The following is a 20,964-nucleotide window of genomic DNA, read 5'->3' as shown; positions in this document are numbered from 1 at the left end:
TTTAGAAATCCCGAAATTAAGTTGTTTTGAGGGTTGGAAAAATTAACGAAGGATATTTAAAAAAAAAAATTGTTTCTTCGTTGTATAAATTTTATCAAAATATCATTCGTTAAATCTTCCGTCCTTCAAAAGAAAATACTTTTGGGATTAAAATAGACAATTTTATCTTAGCAGAAACAATAAACCCTAAAACAATTTGGAAATAGTAGAAATCATGTGCAGTTGTGCACTATATAAGGTTTGTGATATGATTACGTTATCTTATATTATGTTCAAAGAGAAATGGAAAAAGTCAAAATATTATATAAATAGGTAAAAATATTTTTATAACATACTTTTTAAAAAATAGATTTTTTTTTTACCTATTTCTAAAGTGATTATTACTTTAGATTTTTTTTAAATGTTTAAAAATCATAATTTTAAATAAAAGATATCAAAATATATAAAATGAGGAGGGTTATATTTACAAATTTTTTATTTACAAACTCTTATAAATTATATTATGTACTCTTGGAAGTACACTAGGTTACACTATGTATTTTCAAGTGTACATAGTGTAATTCGCAAAAATTTGTAAAAAAAATTTGTAAATGAATCATTCCCATATAAAATAACTTACAACATTTAATATCCGAGCTTATCGTTTCTCAAGCTACTTGAGATAATTTTATCTCCGACTACTAAATCATATCGCTTTGGGCATAGCGGGCCCCGGCGGGAGGCCTGCATGACGGGCTATTAGCTCAGTGGTACAAAGATAAATCAATGGTGACAAAGGAAGAGAGAGAAAAGGGAATCATAACCATTAAAAGGTGAATCAATTAATATAAAGAAATAAATAAACAAAACGACGTAATTTTGGAGTGGGCGAAGATAAACTTATCTCAAGTTTTCGGAGAAATATTTTTCTCTTATATATATATATATATATATATATATATCTTTACTGAATAAATTTTATAAATTTTATTTTTTAATTATTACATATGTAACACGGTAAAAATAATTTGAATAACACCAACATGGAACAAACAATTCACAATCAAATCTAACATAAAATAATTCAATTTGAATTATAACATGAGTTAATTTATTTAGCTAATAGAAATAATAATTAATTATATCAATCACATTTCATGCGATCAATTAAGGGAGCTATTAGTCGATAAACTCATTCCTCCATGTGTATCATGCTTGCATACATGAAGTTTTAACTTTTTTTAACCCCCTGCAGGTGCATCCTCCATCTCAGGTGGTTCTAGTGCCTTCTTCCACGTCCAGATACCCGCTCTGTTCGGCAGGATCCCACACTGCTTCAGGAGCCTCTCACCAAATATAGCATTCCAGTCTATGGCGATCTTCAAGGTTTCTGTTGCCATAGGCACTCCAAATCTATGCAGAATCTTCTGCACCAAGAATGCAAAAGGCAATTCAGCCTTCTTTGACTTGGTTGTCTTCCACATCAGTATGCATATATAATGCCTCCAGTTCACCTGCTGACGGTGAAGGAGGGCCCACAGGATGACAAAGTCCCCTTCCAGCACCTTCGAGTGATTATGCGGGCGCTGGAAAATAATATGTGTCACCACATAATGAAGAATGCGAGCAGAAACTGACAAGTTGCTCACAGGATAATGAGCAAAATGTTCGGGCTCAGCGTCTGCCCTCCTAGTCTCTGTAACAATGGCCTCCCGGTTATAATCACCAAATATATGATGGACGTCTCCATCATATAGTGCTGCTCCTGTGACACCATCAAAATCGAACCCCAGTAGCTCCGTCCAGATAGGAGCAGTCATGATGATATCAATCCCGCAGACACTGGAAGTCAGCTCGCCTTGCGAGTAGCCAAGGTTCTGGTAGAAGGCTCTTACCATAACCTCCGAGTAGCGGCACAATGTCGAAACGCTCTAGGTTGAAGAATGCCGAATCTAGTGATTTCGGTTCGCAGATCTTCCGGGTCATGAAATATTATTTAGTTTTAGTTTTAAAATTTAAGAAATAATTAATCTTTTTAGAATCATTTTTATTGAGCAATTCTTATTAAACAAGTTTTAAAAATATATATATATATATTTTTTTTGAAAGTAGAAATCAAAGTCACACATTTTATTTTTTTTGGTAAACTTAAAAAAATCAAAGTCACACGTTATTATAACTTATGGGTGAAGTTCAAAATGACGAGTATACTTCAAAATCTCTTATCCAATCATCTAGATATTGACTACTTAGTCTTTTTCTTAATATAAATAATATATCAAGTATTATTTTAGTAGCGCATTTCTTGTAAAAAGAAATAAAAACAAACCCATCAAAAAATTAAAACAAAATATGTTAAACACTAATTTTTTTTAACGTACGTTTATGCTAAACAATAGTGTAAAACCAAGAGGATTTAAAGTAATAAAGTTTTACATAGTAGAAATATAAAGATTTGACGTTAATTTATTTTTATTGAATATAAAAGTTTAAAGTATTTGCCAAAATAAATTAATAATAATAACAACTGGTACTTGAACCTAAAATTGAAACCCATTGCAACTCTTCAAAAAGCATATGAAGACAACTACAAACACGGCACAAGAGTGAGATAGTGATACCCAATATCCCCATGTTGCTAGTGGGAGCCATAGAGGCAAGACAACCAGCTATGCACCTTTTTTTCATATTGGTATCATAAATACACGTTTTCCACTCCAAATAAAAGAAACTTATAATGGAACGAACTTTTTTTTTATGAAATTAATATCAATTATTAGATACGCGTCTTTTTTTATTATTTTAATTTATAAAGTAACTATCATTGAGGTTTGATAAATTCAATATTTTAATAAACTTTAAATTCATTTAAAAAAATGTTATTATGAGTATCTTAAAATTTATAAATGTAAACAGAATATCAGCGTACAACATCTGACCGCCATATAAGCGGATTGAGATAATAAAAAAATTGTTAAAAAGGGTTTTTTTTTTTTTTTTTTTGATAACAAAAAAGGGTTTTTTAGTTATCAATAAATAATGAGAAAATTATATCACTTTTATATTATACATTATTTAATTATTGAACGGAGCTAATTTAAAAACTTACGCACAACATTTTAGAGCACTGCATAGATATTAACAACATTTTTTAGCTTTGGATTACCTTCCATCTATCAATAAAACAAATTTGAGAAAATGCCAAAAAAAAAAGCTATGGTATGTAAATTAGTTTAAATTATAGAGTACGATTTTTCTTACAATTCTTGAACTTAAATCTCCCAAATGAAAAAAAAAGTAGGCACTAATCGACGTTTAAGTAACTTCTAAATACCAAAAGTCTAAGAAAAAATACACTGAAAATAACTTTCTCTGTTCAATTGATAATTTGTTATTTTTCTTGTTGGTAGGTTTTTGCTTCATTATCGGCAAATCATATAATCAGAAATTTTAAGAAATAATTTTATTTTCTAAATATATATAAAAGTGTATGTACCTCATATGAAGCCATGTGAATAGAAAAGAGAAAAAAAAATTATGAATTCTACATATTTTTATAGAGGAAGGTTATACTTACAACTTTTTTTTTTACAACCTCTTACAACCATATATCGTAACCGTTGATTTCCGTCAATCAACGGTTGTCATTTATTATGATTAATAATTAATTAATAAGTTTAATTTGTGAAAATCATAACCGTTGATTGACGGAAATCAACAGTTATGATATATGGTTGTAAGAGGTTGTAAAAAAAAAAGGTTGTAACTATAACCTCTCCCATTTTTATATATGTATAGAAAATAAAATTATCTCATATAACATGAAAAATATTAATCTTTTTATTATAATACATACTTCAGAGGTAGGATATTCTTACTACAAAAATTTACTACTACTAATTTACTATCTATCTAATCACCATTGAATCAAAGAGAGAGAATGCTAAATTTTTTTTAAAAAAAGATAAATTATTGATTCAATGGTGATTAGATAAGTAATAAGTTGGCAATAGAACATTTTGATAATAAAAATATCCTCCTCTATACTTTAGCCCCAAAAGTTACAGTAAATTTAATAAAATGAAAGAGGCGGAGAATACGGATGGCTCGTGTTACTTATGACAAAATGTGCTGGACCCACTGATTTTTTTAAATTATTCTAATCAGTTCATCGGCTTCACAATTAATTTAAGGAAAATTTCAAAAATTCTCCTATAACTTTCTTCATAATCATTTATATTTTTATAAAATTTTGAATCATTTATCCCTGTTTTAAAGTTTCTTTGTGATAAAGAAACTTTAAATCAAGGTGGTAAATGATAAAAATAATCTAAATAAAGGTGCAAATCATTCAAAAAATTTGTGAGGATGGGTAAATGATAATTAATAAAACTCATAGAAGAATTTTTGAAAATTTCCCCTAATTTAATTCAGAGCGAATCCTATAATTAAATTTCTTTCAAAGATGACATTGAAGAGGCAGATACTCTCATCCTCACTTATTTAATTTTCTAACGCCAGTTGAATTATCATCCTGGACCATTGATTTAAAATTAAGTAATAGGAACCCTGACGTGGAAAAGTAAAATAATTCAAAATTGCTTGACTCAACGTGAGTTGACCGTATTAAGTTAGGTTGATTTGTAGACTTAAAATTATTAATAAATAATTTTAATTATTATATTTTAAATAAATATTTAGGTATTATTTTAAAATAAATATTATATATAAAATTAAATTTTAACTTTGTTTGTTAATCCGATTTATATTTCAAATCTGATTTATTAAATTATGAATCGTTAGATATACATAAATCAGTGGTCATAATTGAGTGTAATATTTTTTTTTTGGTAGACAAGTGTAATGTTTCTTATTCTTACACCGATATAAGAATAAATTATCCTTCTTAAGTAACGATTGATTTAAGATTTTAGTGTAAATTAACTTGACTTTTTATATATAACTAATTAAATAAATTATGTGAAATTGATAATTTTATATTGTAAGTATACAAATAATTAAAATAAATATAAATCAATGAATTATCCTAAATTACTAATATAGCGTGCGTACTTTGCCTTGTGAATCACAACATAAAGACCGGATTAGACCAATAAGTTGTTAGGTTAGACTTTACTTATTCATTATAAACTAGTTTTCATTAAGCCTAACTCGTAATAAAGTAACTCGAAAAGGTAGGTAGGACTTAAATTGATGTTTGTATATATATATAAATTATCAGATATTTATAGTTTATTGCATATGCGCTTGTTATTTTATAATATTCTACCCTTTTTTTATGTTTATCTTACATATCTTTTTTTAATATTATTAGATCAAAATTTTTATTATTTTTTTTCCTCTTAAGATATTGATATAACGGTGTTAGAGTATGATAGATAAGATAGGTATGAAAAAAAATATATAGAATAATCTATTCTAAAATAAAGAGATAAATTATCCTACCTACCGTTTTTTCATGTCTACCTTACCTACTACTCTTTAATACTGTCAGGTTAGAATCTCAATTAATATTTATCATTTCTCTTTACTTTCAAGAGTTTGATCTAACAGTGTTTGAGATTAGTACTAATAGGTAGGGACATATTATTCTACCTTTTTTTTCATGTCTACACTCTTTAATACTGTTAGATTAAAATTTCAACTAATATTTATCATTTCTATCGAGATTCTGATCTAATTGTATTGAAGAATAATAAATAAAATAGACATATTCATTTTGAACGAAGGATTATTTTATGGGTTTGATATTTGTCATTTTAAATACCATAAATTATGTCATTTTAGGAGAGAGATACACACAAAAAATAAAATCATGTGAGAGAGAAAGTGGGTGATTTTTTTTAGTTTAAATTTTAAATAAAAAAATTTATTTTGTGTCTATCTCTTTCTTAAAATAACATAATTTTATGTCATTTAAAAAAACAAACACTTTTTCTTTATTTTATGCCGTAAAATTAAAGGAATATTTATTTTTGTAGCATTGCTTATCACGTGCTCGTTTCCTAAAGAGTCACGACACGAGTCTCAAGGAAACGTGATTCACCCGCTTACGTGGACCCCACACACGCGTTTGTAATTGTCGGCACGCATCAGTGCATTACCACTCCCCTCATGTTGTTACCTAATATAGTAATACAAAGCACCGTGACAGGCTGTAAACTAGTTTGAGTATAATTTGTGTGTGTCTTTATCATCGTTAAATTTAAATGTTACTACATATGTCGCTCTTGAAATGTAATGCATATTTACACTATACTTTTATAAGCATGTGGATAACAATACTTTAATTCAGAAAAAGAAATCATGGGTGTTCCCACCTATTCAGATGAAATTAATCATCTTTGTGACATATAATATGAAGATTTTTAATATTTTTTTTTGATACATTGAAGATTTTTAATATTAATCCGGAATTGTTTTGCCTAAAAATAGAAAACAAAAATTCAGCTTTAACAATACGTTTTTTGAGCAAAACCCACTTATCAATTATGTCACCTTTCAAAATTGATTCAGGAAAATTTGTTGTAATAATATAATAAGGATTTATTTTTTCTGCAACCAATGTAAATAAATTATTTATATTGAGCTTAAAACGATATTATTTTGGAGCAGAAAATAAGGTATTTTTGTAATTATGATTTATTTAGGATTATAATAATATTTTTATTATAATTTTTTAATTTTTCAATCTAAAATAACATCATTTTGAAAGTGAATGTAAATAACTTATTTACATTCACTGTAGAAACATTAAAGTCTTATAATAAATATAAGATAACAAGAAAAACTAAATTATAAGTTATAATCATCTCAATATCTCATGCGAGTTTATATCATATGAAATATAACCAAAATAACTTTAAATCACTTTATTTTATTTTTAAAATTTCTTAAATTAAAATTTATTAGTATTATTATATTAATAAAGAACCTATTATAACAACGGGATTTATAAAATTAATTTTACAAGAAAATGATTATATCAGGTCATAAAAACACAAAAAATGAAGTGCACCAGTTTTTCTATAAAAAAAAAACACACACACACACTTTTTCGTACATGACCAAACCATAACCCTATAACAATAGCTAAGTTAAAAACCAATTGATACGAAATTAAAATTTAAAATATAAACAAATGTGGACTAACTATATACAATTTTAATCCGTCTTTTACGTTGCACTTTCCGCGAGCCAATTGGAAGTTGTGAGACATTGAAGCATTGAACAACTCCGCTGCCAGTGTTTTTCCACATAAGAGAAACGTGCTTTAAACAAAAAAATATATTAAAATATTAGTATTCATTATATTTTATCGGAAGTTTTTATTAAAAAATAATAATTAGGAAGATAAAGACCACATGCTGTGTCGTTCCTCTTTCCTCAGACCAAAGCAGATTCAAGGAACATGCTTAGAGAACAGTCAAGGTTCTCCATATTCTCTCTCATTTCACCCTCTTAAACTACCAACTATTCATCTGAACAGGGTTTACCTAGCATCAAAGATATCATCTTTATAAACAATCAACTGATTTCACAGACTTTTCTGTTAGAAATTCTTTGTGGGGTTCTGTTAAAAATGTCAACTTTCCCTGATACGGTGTCCGATGGCCGGAGGTCCGGCAAGGCTCCGGAGAAGTCCAATTTCTCACAAACTTGCAGCCTCTTGAGCCAGTTCTTGAAGGAGAAGAGAAGTTCTGGAGCTTCTACCCATGGAATTGGTGGGAAAATGGAGCATAGAGGTACAATCTTTGCTTTTCTTTGGTTTATTTCTTATTTGGCATTTTTTTTTCTTTATTTGTTTTTTCCTTGCCTAACAATTTTTCATTATGTGAAGTTTTTCTCCAATTTCTTTGGTTTGTGTGTGTTGCTGATTTGCTACTTGAAAATTGTTTGCATATTACTTGCTTGATTACATAGAAGTGGATACAAAAAGTTTCTAAAATTGCCTGTGAAGATTGCTGATGGGATCATTATTGTTTGTTTGGTTGTGAAAATTCCAGCTAGTAGGAAGGATTTGTTAGCCAACCAGCAAAACTCAGATGGGGCTTTGAAACTAAATGCTTCAGCTATGGATTTTCTTCCCCAGCTTGTGGAAAATCCCTGCATTAAGAAGTCCAATGTTAGGTGTGTAACAATTTTAATTTCTGCAATTGTTCTGAATTCTAAAGCCAAAAAGGAAAACAAAAAGTGGGTTTATTTTCTGTGGAATAAAAAGTTTCATGAAATTACTGAGATACCCATGCTTACACCAAAAAATTCACATGAAAATGGAGACATAAGCTGGTGAATGGTGATACCTTTTTATGTTGAAGGGTATACAAGAAAAACCAGCATTTGTAACTAGATCTGTTTGGTTTATTGGCATGACCATTGCTGTCATTATTACTTCACCCCTAATTTGATTACGAACCTGTATTTAACATAATGTTCCTATTCTTAAAACAAGTCTCTTTTTTTCTCCTATAATTGTAGGTCACCGGGGCAAGAAGAATCTCCCCAATTGACAATATTCTATGCCGGAAAAATGCTTGTATTTGATGCCTTTCTACCTGAGAAGGCAACGGAGGTCATGGAATTAGCCACCAAGTTAGCCTCTGACAATTCCAGCACCGCAGAAAGTCCCCCAAATGTTACAATTTCTACTGAAAAATTGAATTCATCCAAAGTGCCTCAGACAAACACTACCTCAGAAACCCCTAAACCAGGAAACCAAGTTGGTTCAGGTATTTAATGTTTCAATCATCCCCATTTGTCATATGAACAATAAAAGAAAAAAATAGGAAACATTAGTACAAGTTAATGCACTAATTCAAGGTTACAACAACTTTTTGTTACAACAGATATGAGGTATCCAAGGAGAGCTTCACTCCTAAAATTCCTTGAGAAAAGAAAAGAAAGGTAAGGACTAATTAAGGAGCAGTTTTTTAGTTGCTATTTTTGTTTTAATTATTTGTTAATTTTTTGGTTGGTTAATGCTAATTAATTGAATCTTCAAATTGTTGTTGCAGGGTCATTGCTAGAGGACCTTACCAAATTAACAACAACAACCCCAAGCGTGAGGGAAGCAGTTCAGGAGGTGAACCTGAAGATCAGTGTTCCGAACACTTTGACCTTAACTTGTAGTGGTTTAGTTCGTCATGAATTTAGGATATACAGGCTCTTTGCAAGCCAAAAGCTCCTCCTCCTAACTATATCATTGTAGGCCTTTTGCAGATTATTGGGGCCTTCATGCATATTTATCATATATAGGTATATATATTTGTATTTATTATTTTATCTATTAGGGCCAACGCTGTGGACCAAACCATAGAAAATGTAGCCTTATTACTGAGATTGATTCGGTACAGAAAATTTCCAAGTATTTTGTGTGCATGATTTTGTCATTTTTAGTGAATGTAAGTTGTTTCATATTACTTGTTCTCTAGATTTTTTGCTTAATTTCATGCTTGGAGTTGGATGGTATAATACGGGTGAAAATCCTGTTTTCATCAATCTTTTCTAATTACTTCTATAGTAGCCACACAAGCAATATTGGGATTGGATTTTTTTTTTGACTTAATAAATTAATTAATTTTTTAAAATAATATAATTTTATATTCTATTATTTTTTGTTCTATCAATGTCTTCTTATTTTATTTAATAGATGGGAAAAGTGTGTATCATTTTAAAGGATGTAAAGTTGTGTCATTTTAAGTGAGAGAAAGAGATAGATAAAGGAGGAGAGAGAGTGGACAAAAAAATATAAAGGTGTGGGTTTCACTTCTTTGTGAGAGTGAAATAACATAAGTTGTGTCATTTAAAAGGATAAATATTTTTTCCTTCATAGATAACAAGAAAAATAATGATACAATTAAAAAAGTATTTTTTTTGTTTATTGGATAGCTTTTTCTTATGAGAATGAGTATCTTTAACAAGTAATAACTAATATTTAGTAATGTTTCTTATTTAATTAAGGAGAAGGATATTGTGACAATCAAGTTGTGTTACTACCAAGTGACTACCAATCAATCTTACCGTTAGATCGATTATATTAATCCAATGGTTATATTTATTTCCATCTTTGTATGGTCATGATTTTCCAAATTTAATATTTTATATTTATTTTCACTTTTATATGGTTATGATTTCTCATATTTAATGCTTTCACTTTAAATATGGGGAATCATGACCATTCAAAGATGGAAATAAATATAACCATTGGATCAACATAATCAATCTAACGGTGAGATTGATTGGTAGTAACACAACTTGGTTGTCACAATATCATTCCCCTTTAATTAAATGAAAAAGTGTTTGTCATTTTAAGAGAGAGACAGACACATAAATTTTTTTTATTTAAATTTTAAATTAAAAAAATCATCCATTTTCTCTCTCCCGTGATTTCTATTTTTCTGTGTCTATCTCTTTCCTAAAATGACATAACTTATGTCATTTAAAATGATAAATACTAAACCCTTAAATGAAAAAGTGTTTGTCATTTTAAATGATATAAATGACAAATACTAAACCTTTAATTAAATCATACTATGATGATTTGCTGTATTAAACTATAATTATTTATTTAAATATTAATTACTCATTATTAAGAAATATAGTTTTATAAAAGAAGGATTTGAGAAATCCGCTTTAAAAATATTATAATAGAAGGGATGAAAGTACATTTGTTCTTGGAAAAAACTTTTCATTAAGAAATGTATAATTTTAGTCATTTTTTATTTAATTTGCGAACAAAACATATGAATACAATATATTATCTGTATAAAAAAAAGGAATAAAGAAGAACGTTATCTCGAGTATATGAATAATTACATGACATAAATTAATCTCATGTTAAAGAAAATAAACTATCTCATGTCATAGAGATAAATATATGGATTCCACCGTCTGAAAAAAAAAAGAAAAAAAAAAGGTAACACAATTATCAAAGGGTGTGTAGGAGAAAAAGTTATCACATGTAACATAAGAGTAAATTTTTGCTAAATGATATGCCATAACAATGCAACGTGATACATGAGGATCAATGAGCATTCACCAATATATGAAAATGGAAGTTGTTACTTTGTGCGATTATAGAATGACAAAGACCACTAACCCAACCCTGACACTTTTCCTTTTTGCAGTCCTAACGGAGGGATAAGGTTCCTATCATATTATGCTAATTTGAAGCATACGTATGTATAATTTTTTATGTTTTTGTGCTAAAAAAGTGATTTTTCTGCAATACAATATTACTTTCTTTAAAGGTTTAAATGTATTTTTGTTTTTAGATGTATAATTATTTTTTAAGTTAATTTCATTGTTTATTATTCTAACACCAAAAAATTAACATGTAATTACTATAAAATAAAAATTAAATTAAAAACAATTATTGAATATAGTTACAGTCACGTTAATCTATATACTTTGTTGTTTTATAACCTCTCCATGAGGCGTTACAATAATAATAGACAGTAACTATGAAATGAAAAAAAAATGATGGTAAATATTAAAATTAAACTAATTTTTTCCCCGATAAGAATGATATTAAAATGAGTGTTACCCATAAATACAAAAATAATATATTTTAACCTTCCATGAAAAAACATCAATAGCTGTCCACGTTTGACCATAAGACACACACAACAAAAATCCTTTCATTGTTTTTCAAAAATTTAAACAATCCGCGATTATTGCGAGACTTAGTGGGATGAATGCAGTATATCTTTGGGTTACTTTATTTTGTATTTAAAATAAGAGAAAAGTTGTACGTACAACTTTTTTTTTTACAATTTCTTACAATCATGTCTTAACACCATTGATTTCCGTCAATCAACGGTTATCATTTATTGTGAATTAATAATTAATTAATGAGTTTAATTTCTGTCAATCAAGTTGTAAGTATAACATTCCTCTTAAAATAAAATAAAATTATCTCCATTAAATCTAAAATTAAGTTATTTTTGAAATTGAGATAATTAATAAAAAATATTTTAAATATTTTATTTTTTTATTATATGAATTTTATTAAAATACCTTTCATTAATTCTTTCAACTCTCAAAATAGTATAATTTTGTAATTATTAAAAATAATTTTATCTTCTGTGTTGGAAGAAACAATAAACCCAAAAATATATATTAAATAATAGGGAATATTGTGCCTGTATGAGGCATTCATAACAATTTTCATGTAAAACTGGTTTATCAGTTTTTTCCGCTTGGACCATTATGTCTTATTTGATTTATTTTTATTTTTTTTATCGTTGATAGGAGCAACACATAGCTTCAAAATTATACGCAGATCTAACATTAGTTGTATAACTGAGTAAGAGGTCGTTTGGTTCACCTTTTTTTAAAAGTAACTTTTACTACTTCCTTATTTTAAAAGTACTTTTTACAAAAGTTAAAGCTATTTATATTTTTATAAAAATATTTGGCTTTTGACTTCTGCTTTTCTGAGAAGTTAAAAATTTTAGCTTCTGAGAAAAGTAGGTTTTTGGCTTTTTTTGTGACTTCTTTTTTTAAAAGTAGACATCCAAACGAACTAAAAACGAAAAGTGCTTTTTTTCTTAAAAAAAAGCTCATCCAAACAGGCCCTAAGTACACGTATAGAACATGACATAAATATGACATGTTGATATGGTAAATTTTAAAAAATATAAGACACTATATAAATAAGACTATAAATTTGATATAATATAATAAAATTTAAAAAATCAAATACATAACACATGAGGATAATCAAGCCCAACTTGATCAGGTCCATCTGGTTCAAGGAAGCACTCGGCCCAATATTCAACCTCCTCAAGACACTGCTCATGCAACGTCTTTGGTTCATAAACGCAACACTAATCACGATAGATAGAAGCAGATGAGAGTTGTAACTGTTTCTCAGTTGTTAGGAAGTTTGTTAGGAAGTTTGTTAGGAGGTTACAAATTAGTTTCTTCTGTTAATTTCTTGGTGAAGTATCTCTTCAGCTAACCTATATGTATATATAGAGAACTCGTTGTGTATCTCCATTCATTATTCTGATTAATGCAAAATGCATACACAAGTTTTCTCTTTCGCTTTGTTTTCTGATATGGTATCAGAGCTCACATAGAGCTCTGGTACTCTGCCTTCAGTGTTTTCTTTCTTCGATTGCTCTTGATTTTTCTTTGATCGTTCAATAATGGCGAATCCAAATGCTGCCTTGAGCTATCACAATGATCCTTCACATCCTCTTTTTCTTCATCCAAACGAAAATCCTTCGTTGGTGCTAGTTACACCACCTTTGAGTGGAAATAACTATCATACATGGGCTCGAGGTATGACAGTTGCTTTGCTTTCAAAGAATAAGCTTGCTTTCATTGATGGAACGATAGTAGCACCACCAGTTGATGATCCATCGTACACACAGTGGCAGAGGTGCAACACAATGGTGATGGCTTGGATACACAGGTCAATTTCTGATTCGATAGCAAAATCAATTTTGTGGATAGAATGTGCTTATGAAGCATGGATTGATTTACGTGAGAGGTTTTCACAATCGGATATATTCCGAGTCTCTGACCTTCAAGAGGAGATTTATAAAATGAACCAAGGAAGTGAAACAGTGACTGAGTTTTTCACTAAACTCAAGACTATGTGGGACGAACTGGAGAATTTGAAGCCTCTTCCAGTTTGTGAATGGGTTCCACCCTGCACCTGTGGAGCAGGAATAAAGATGCGTCACTATCGTGAAAGGGATCATGTCATCAGGTTCCTCAAGGGACTTAACGAACAGTATGCTGGAGTTCGTTCGCAAGTGATGCTCATGGATCCATTGCCACATGTGAACAAAGTGTTCTCGATGATAGTTCAACAAGAGAGACAGTTTTCCTCTGAAACTCATACTGGAATTCTGACTAATCCATAGTCCTTTGCTGGTTTTAACAATAGTACAGGTAATGGAGGTCGTAGATCTTTTAATCAACAAGGAGGAAGGTTCAACAGAGGACGTGGAAGAAGCGATTTTGGTAATTTTGGACGAGGCACATCAAGTAACAGAATCTGCACACATTGTGGCAGATCTAATCACACGGTGGAGACATGTTACCAACTCCACGGCTATCCACCAGGATATCGCGTTCAAAGAACTGACAATCATCTTAGCAACAATGTGCAATCAGTCAATATCCATGCTGAGGAGCTGTCACAGCAAAATCAGTTCACTTCAGAACAATACCAAAACATTCTGTCACTTCTTCAAAACTCACACAATACCACACCAAGCAATAGTATAGCTTCCACACACGTTGCTAACCTCACACAAGTTTCTCACACTGATTCCAATCCAGCAGGTATTTTACACACACGGTGGATTGTTGACACAGGAGCTACAGATCACATCACTTACACTACTTCAAAATTTTCTTCGATTAAGAAAATTAATCCCGTTTATATTACCTTACCTGATGGCTCACGTGTAGTGTCTTCATATTCTGGTACTGTAATTTTGTCTCATGCACTATAACTGTTAGACGTCTTATATGTACCACAATTCCAAGTCAACTTAATTTCTGTTACAAAGTTGTTGAAATCTGGTTTTTATTCCTCGACCTTTAATAGCCTTTCTTGTTCCATCATACATATTCCCTCCCAGTTGATGATTGGTTCTGCTGAGTTATGGAACGGCTTGTATGTGATAGTCGCTAAGGAGAACCAGGTCTGCAACAATGATCAGGATTGTAATGTGCAAAGCAAAGACATGAATAGCTTAAATAAAGTCTTCTACATCGCAGAAAGTAATGCTTTATGGCATAGACGTTTAGGACACGTTTCAGATGCTGTATTACATAAGATGTCATCTAGGTTCCCTTTTATCAGTTCTTCTAATAAGCACCCATGTGATGTTTTCCATTTAGCAAAGCATAAACACCTTCCATTCCCTGTAAGTCAGAATAAATCGACAAATTTGTTTGATATTCTACATGGTGACATATGGGGACCATTTGCTACACCATCAATACAAGGTCATAAGTATTTCCTTACTTTGGTAGATGATCTTTCTCGATTTACATGGGTAATCCTAATGAAAACAAAGGCAGAAACAAGATCACATATTCAGCATTTTTTTGCTTATATAGAAAATCAGTTTCATTCTTCGGTCAAAATCTTTCGAAGTGATAATGGCAGTTAGTTCTCAATGACTGATTTTTTCTTACAAAGAGGAGTTATTCATCAGACTAGTTGCATAGAAACACCTCAACAAAATTCCACAGTTGAAAGAAAGCATCAACATTTACTTAACGTGGCACAGGCTCTAGCATTTCAAGCTTTTCTACCACTTTCCCTATGGTCATATGCTGTGACCCATGCAGCACATTTGATCAATCGCACTTGTTCTCCAGTTTTAGATGGACAGACCCCTTATGATATCCTACATGGCCAACCACCCTCCCTAACCCACATTCGTGTCTTTGGCAGTCTTTGCTTTGCTTCCACCTCCCAAGCTCACCGTACTAAATTTTCTCCCAGAGCCCACAAAGCTGTTTTCATTGGATATAAGGCAGGCACCAAAGGCTTTCTCCTATATGATCTTCATTCACATGTCATCTTTGCTTCTCGTCATGTGGTCTTCTATGAAGATCACTTCCCTTTCAAGCCAACAAGCACTCGGCCCAACATACCAATCTATACTTTGCCTCCTGAGGCACCCCCAGTCCAGACACAGCCTGATTCGCAGTTGTCGTTGGAGGTTCCCCGTAATAGACAGGAGGGACGCAGATTAGGACGTGAAAGCACTCTGCCTAAAACTTAAAGCAGCAGCAGCGGCGTGACTACATGGGTACTTAAAGGCCTTAAACTTTCCACATTGACAAAATCTCTGTGGGAGATTGACAGAATATGAACGCTCCCAACCTGCGTCAACCTCGAAGACAGTATGATCCACGTTGTATGCACGAACATGGTGGCTTGTTGCATGTACCTGATTCTTCTTGACCAGTTCAACAACATCTTTGCAATGACGATGAGATGATTGAAGTTGCGCAACGGCAGATGTACCTCTCTCAACAAAATAATCAACCAATTTGCTATATGTGTGCTTAACCAATGCAGTTATCGGCATATTTCTGGCCCACTTCAAAACCTTGTTCACAGATTTTTCCAAATTTGTTGTCATATGCCCGTACCTCCGTCCTTCAAGATTGTAGGCACGTGACCACGTGACCACTTTTCCTTAGGGATGACATCAATCCACTCAGCAATTTGAGGACTACTTTCACGGAAGCTCGCAAGATTCCTTTCAAAATCAACCATGGCCGGAGTATAGCCTGCACAAATTGGACATCATCGAATTAATCATAAAATGAGACAAGTAATGGAAAGAAATAAATAAAGATCTGTGAATGAGTTTACCTAAGTTCTTTAACATCCGCTTCAAACCCTCATTCCGAAACTTTTGATTGAAGTTGCTTGCAATATGACGAATACAGAAGACGTGATATGCATTTGGTGGCTGCCAATTAGGGTTATTATCCACAACAGATATTATGCTATGATGACGATCGGAGATCAGGCATATGTCTGACATGTCAGTAACATGAGCATGAATATTAACAAGAAAATAGTCTCATGCTTCCAAGGTTTCGCCTTCAACGATGGCAAAAGTGATCGGTAAACATTCATCATTTCTATCTTGGGCTGTGGCCACCAACAATTTGCCTTTGTACTTCCTATATAAATGTGTTCCATCAATATGGATTATTGGTTTGGCAAATTTGAACGCCTCACAACACTGTCTAAACATCCAAAACATGCGAAGAAACACATTTTTTTTCCAGTAACTAACCCATGCTCTGCATACAAATCATTTGTTTGGATATGATAAAATGAACCTGGAGAAAAGCGAAGCATGTATTCGCACCACCTTGGCAAAAAAGCATACGATTCCTCCCAATCACCGTACATAATTTCCATCGCTTTCTGCTTCGCATATCATGCCTTTCTGTAGGAAACTTTAAAGCCATATTTAGAGGTTATCCTTTCTTGAACCAAAGAAATTGAGACAGATGGTTCTTCCCTTATCATCCCTGCGTTGAAAAGGTCATATACTCGATAACATAGAACGAATTAAATTACACAGCAGTATGTAAACGTTGACATGTCATTGAAAATAAATACGTACCTAGAACGAGATCCGCAATAACGTCCGCATCGAGCTGTCTATGTCCCTGGGAAATGTGCTCATTCAAACAATTGTGATCTCCACCCCATCTCGTAATCTTCCAATTTTCACCAAACATTGGTTTGATCGCCCTAACGCGCCACGAACAACCTTTATCATACGCACAACATTTCATGGATAACTTTGCAGACGTGCTCTCAATTACAATTGCTTCTTAATGCTCCCTAATCAGGTTGTGCTTAAGTGTCATTTGGACATCTTTTTTGTTGCAAATTCTTGGTTCACAAATAACTTGTCACCCAATTGCCACAAACCTTGTATTGAACCCGATCCTGAAATCGTACCATCAGTGCATGATTCTTGTTCGCTCTGATAACTCCAATCAATGTACGAATAATGCGGAATTCCTTGCCAAAAAGGAATAACAGCTTCATCACCTGCATCTGATAATTACAACTTTTTAATACAAACTTCCTAAATCAGGTATTAAACAGGGTATCAATTCAGGTATATACAAATTATATCAATTACCTTGATGATGATTATCTAATGTGGCAGACACAACGTCATGCAATTGTGGCATTTGCGCGACCACTGGTTTATGGTAGACTGGGATTTGAGACGCACCCATCTCACCACCTTCATCTCCATCTGAAGCACTAGCATCCTGCGCCAGAAGACGTTCTTCCATTGCGATGTTTTTATCATCGTCGTCGTCGTCGTGCATTTCCCAAGTCGGATCATTTTCATCTCCCTCAGAAATGTTACCAACTGGAGACGCATGAGCGACGAACGTTGATGGAAGGCGGGGAAAATTTAAATCAATTGACCTCACCGGTAATGAAACATTCTCCGCTGCGGCGATGTCGACATATAACTCCAGAAAATCTATCCTTGTCTGGTTGAAAAATTCTTCCATTGTCATCTCCACGTCTTCATCGTCAAGTACTTGCAAACTAATGTATTTATCACATTGCTATAACCTTGTCGTGATCTGAGTGATACATTGGTTGCCTTGAAGACTTAACTTCTGCCGAATTCTCTGATGCAGTTCGCCAATGGTTGCGTTGCGTTGGATACATGTCGGCCTTTTTTCACCTTCAAACATGACACCTCGTCGACCTTCTACCTTCCTACCATTGTAATATAACACAACGCGAATAGAATTAGGATTTGAACTCATTCTTAAATAGAATAAGAAATAAAATTCAAATACTATATTAAAGATGAAGGATTATGTATTTATGATGTTAGGAATTTTGGTAGAGAAGAGATATAAGGTGAGAGAAGAGGTGTGAAGAGTTGTAAGAGTGGAAGGGGAATATATAGGGTGCACAATGTGACGCCTCATTGGGGCGTCACATTGTGCAGCAGATCCGTAATTATTCTTAAAACTGCCATAAATGCGTAATTATTTTATTAAAAAGCATTAAATTAATTTTTTTGCCCCCTAAAAGTAATATACTTTACCCTTCAAGGGACATATCTGGTTCTAGTATCATCTACAGTTCAACTCCAATGAAATTTGCTATCAAAACACACTGAACATTAAAGCGTTAGATATGCATTAGGTAATCAGAGTTTCCCACCAATAAGGTGTTGATCGAGTGGTAGCAGCTCAAGGTCTCCTCCATAAGGTGGAAAACGTAAGTTCGAGATCCGTAAAGCGCATTTTTTTTAGAGGGATTCATTAACTGCTCTCAATCTCGATCCAAATTAGTTCTAAAAGATGAACCGATTAGTAAAAATACTAAAAAAAAAATAAGAGAAAGTTTCCAAAAGTTCAATTCTCACGGCCAATATCATAAAGTACAAAAGCCACAAGCTACCATCTCATTTCAAGAGTTCAAATTTTTTGTATACCAACTATAATTATCTCTTTAGGCAAGCTGACCCTGTATATTTCCACAAGTTTCAAATCTTTAAGTCAGCTACAAGATTAATCCCAAGTTAAAATTTAGTTATGGTTGAAATTATTCGCACCCTCCCTAAATATGTACTAGCAATTTTAAGCTGGATTTGGCAAATACTCAGAGTTTAAACTTAAGTGGGATAAATAAATGTACGAGCAATTTCATGACCAGTGACTCAGTGACTACTTCATTTGATTGGATAAATTCATCTCATTTTTAATATGTAATTCATGTGTAAAGGAAATATTTAATCTCGTCTTTAAGAAATCTTAATATACTTGAGTTTCAACTAATGAGGTAACTCATTTTATTGAACACTTTTTTTCTTTCGTTAAATTATTTTGATTTGAATTCAGTTCGGGAAGCAGAAATAAACAATATTAAATGCTTAGTCGGCTAAGAATGATTAGGAGAGAAAGTTGAGAGCAAATAGTTAAAAATGCTTGCAGTCATGTTCGCAGAAGAAGATTCTCAATTGAAATGCAGTAAAGGCCCATACTCAACTTCTATTTGGGTCATTATGGTCCATATCATGCTTGGGTCATTCCACCATTGAATGGAGATAAAAAAAAGGTGACCACAAAAAAGAAGAGAAAATTATGATATTTGGGATTAATGTTTCTCGTGGGGATTAATGTTTTTCGTGTCGTAGGAGATAAATGATGGTAGTTCAGTTAGCGCATGGAAGCTAAGCAGGTGGGGTGAGAACATGTGTTCGAATCTTTTCATTGCCACCTTTAGGAGGGGTTTAAAGTCTTGATTCTGGACCCGCCCCAAAGAATCGATTGGAATATTTAAAAAAAAAGTATTAGGATCCATGTGAGAAAAAAAAAGAGAAAGAAAAAATATGGACCCCATATATTTTTATTTACATGTAGTTCATAATTTTATCTCTTATAATATGAAAATAATAATTTCTTTATTAAAAATAAAAAAGGATGAGAAATATAAAATAAGAATATTTTATAAATCCCCTTTTTTATAAAGGGAAAAGAAAATGTGTATCATTTTAAGAGAAAAAGAGATAGATCAAGAGAGACATAAAAAAAACTCCACTCTCTCTGTTATAATTTTTTTCTTTCTCTCTCTTAAAATTATACAATTTTATATTTTTTAAAAGATAAAAAATGTTATATTTATAGTTTTTTGTAAAAAATATTATATTTCTAAATTTTTATTTATAAATATAATTATGTATTCTCGAATTCGATTAAGAAATAAGCATTCTCGGAAATAGATAAGAGTTTATATTATGGGAAATATTTTTTATGTTGTAGAAAAAAAGTTATTTCATATTGTAGAAATAAAATTATAAGTGAGACTCTTACACAGTGTTTAAAAACCCGGCCCGGCCATCGACCCGGCCGAGGTCAGGGGTCACGGGTTCAACCGGGGGGTCACGGGGTCACTACGCTGACCCGGTGTTATATATTAAAAAATATAAATATATATATCCTATATAAAAATATTAAAAATAAACCACCAATCATCAAATATTCAAAATATACTTAACATAATTCACCAATTACAACCACAAGTCAATATTACACAACCTAATTAAAGTATCAAGATACCAAAGTACAAAACTCATATTCTAATGGGGTCACTACGCTGATCTGGTTCTGCCTTTTTTGAGAAGATCCCTAACAAAGAAAATTTTTAAAGGAAGTAAGAAAGAGTTTTTGTTTTCCATCGACGACTGTAAGGATTTCATTTGAATGGGAAAAATTCTTACCTTTTCTAGAAGATTCACAGCAGCAAGGAGAAGATTGTAGACGTCTAGGTCGCTGGGAGAGAAGAGAACGATTAGATTTAGGTTTACAAGTTTTTTTATTTTTTATTTTTTATTTTTTAATAAAACGATGTTGTTTAATGGAATTTTTTTTTTTAAAAAAAAAACTTGCAGTGACCCCCTTTGA

General features: G+C 31.7%; 1 protein-coding gene across 1 annotated transcript; it reads left to right on the top strand.

Moving 5' to 3' along the window:
• Window positions 1-7,377: 7,377 nt before the first annotated feature.
• On the top strand, window positions 7,378-9,372 carry LOC133289062 (jasmonate ZIM domain-containing protein 1-like). The gene is made up of 5 exons (XM_061486928.1): window positions 7,378-7,745; window positions 8,007-8,130; window positions 8,479-8,729; window positions 8,847-8,904; window positions 9,015-9,372. The coding sequence occupies exons 1-5, from the start codon at window positions 7,583-7,585 to the stop codon at window positions 9,127-9,129; spliced, it is 711 nt and encodes a 236-aa protein (XP_061342912.1). The 5' UTR covers window positions 7,378-7,582; the 3' UTR covers window positions 9,130-9,372.
• The last annotated feature ends 11,592 nt before the right edge of the window (window positions 9,373-20,964 follow it).

This window comes from Gastrolobium bilobum, unplaced genomic scaffold (assembly GCF_033153095.1).
Source record: "Gastrolobium bilobum isolate Gb01-03AN ecotype WA unplaced genomic scaffold, APGP_CSIRO_Gbil_v1 utg7396, whole genome shotgun sequence".
NCBI lineage: Eukaryota > Viridiplantae > Streptophyta > Magnoliopsida > Fabales > Fabaceae > Gastrolobium > Gastrolobium bilobum.
This window is presented reverse-complemented; position numbering and strand designations above follow the sequence as displayed.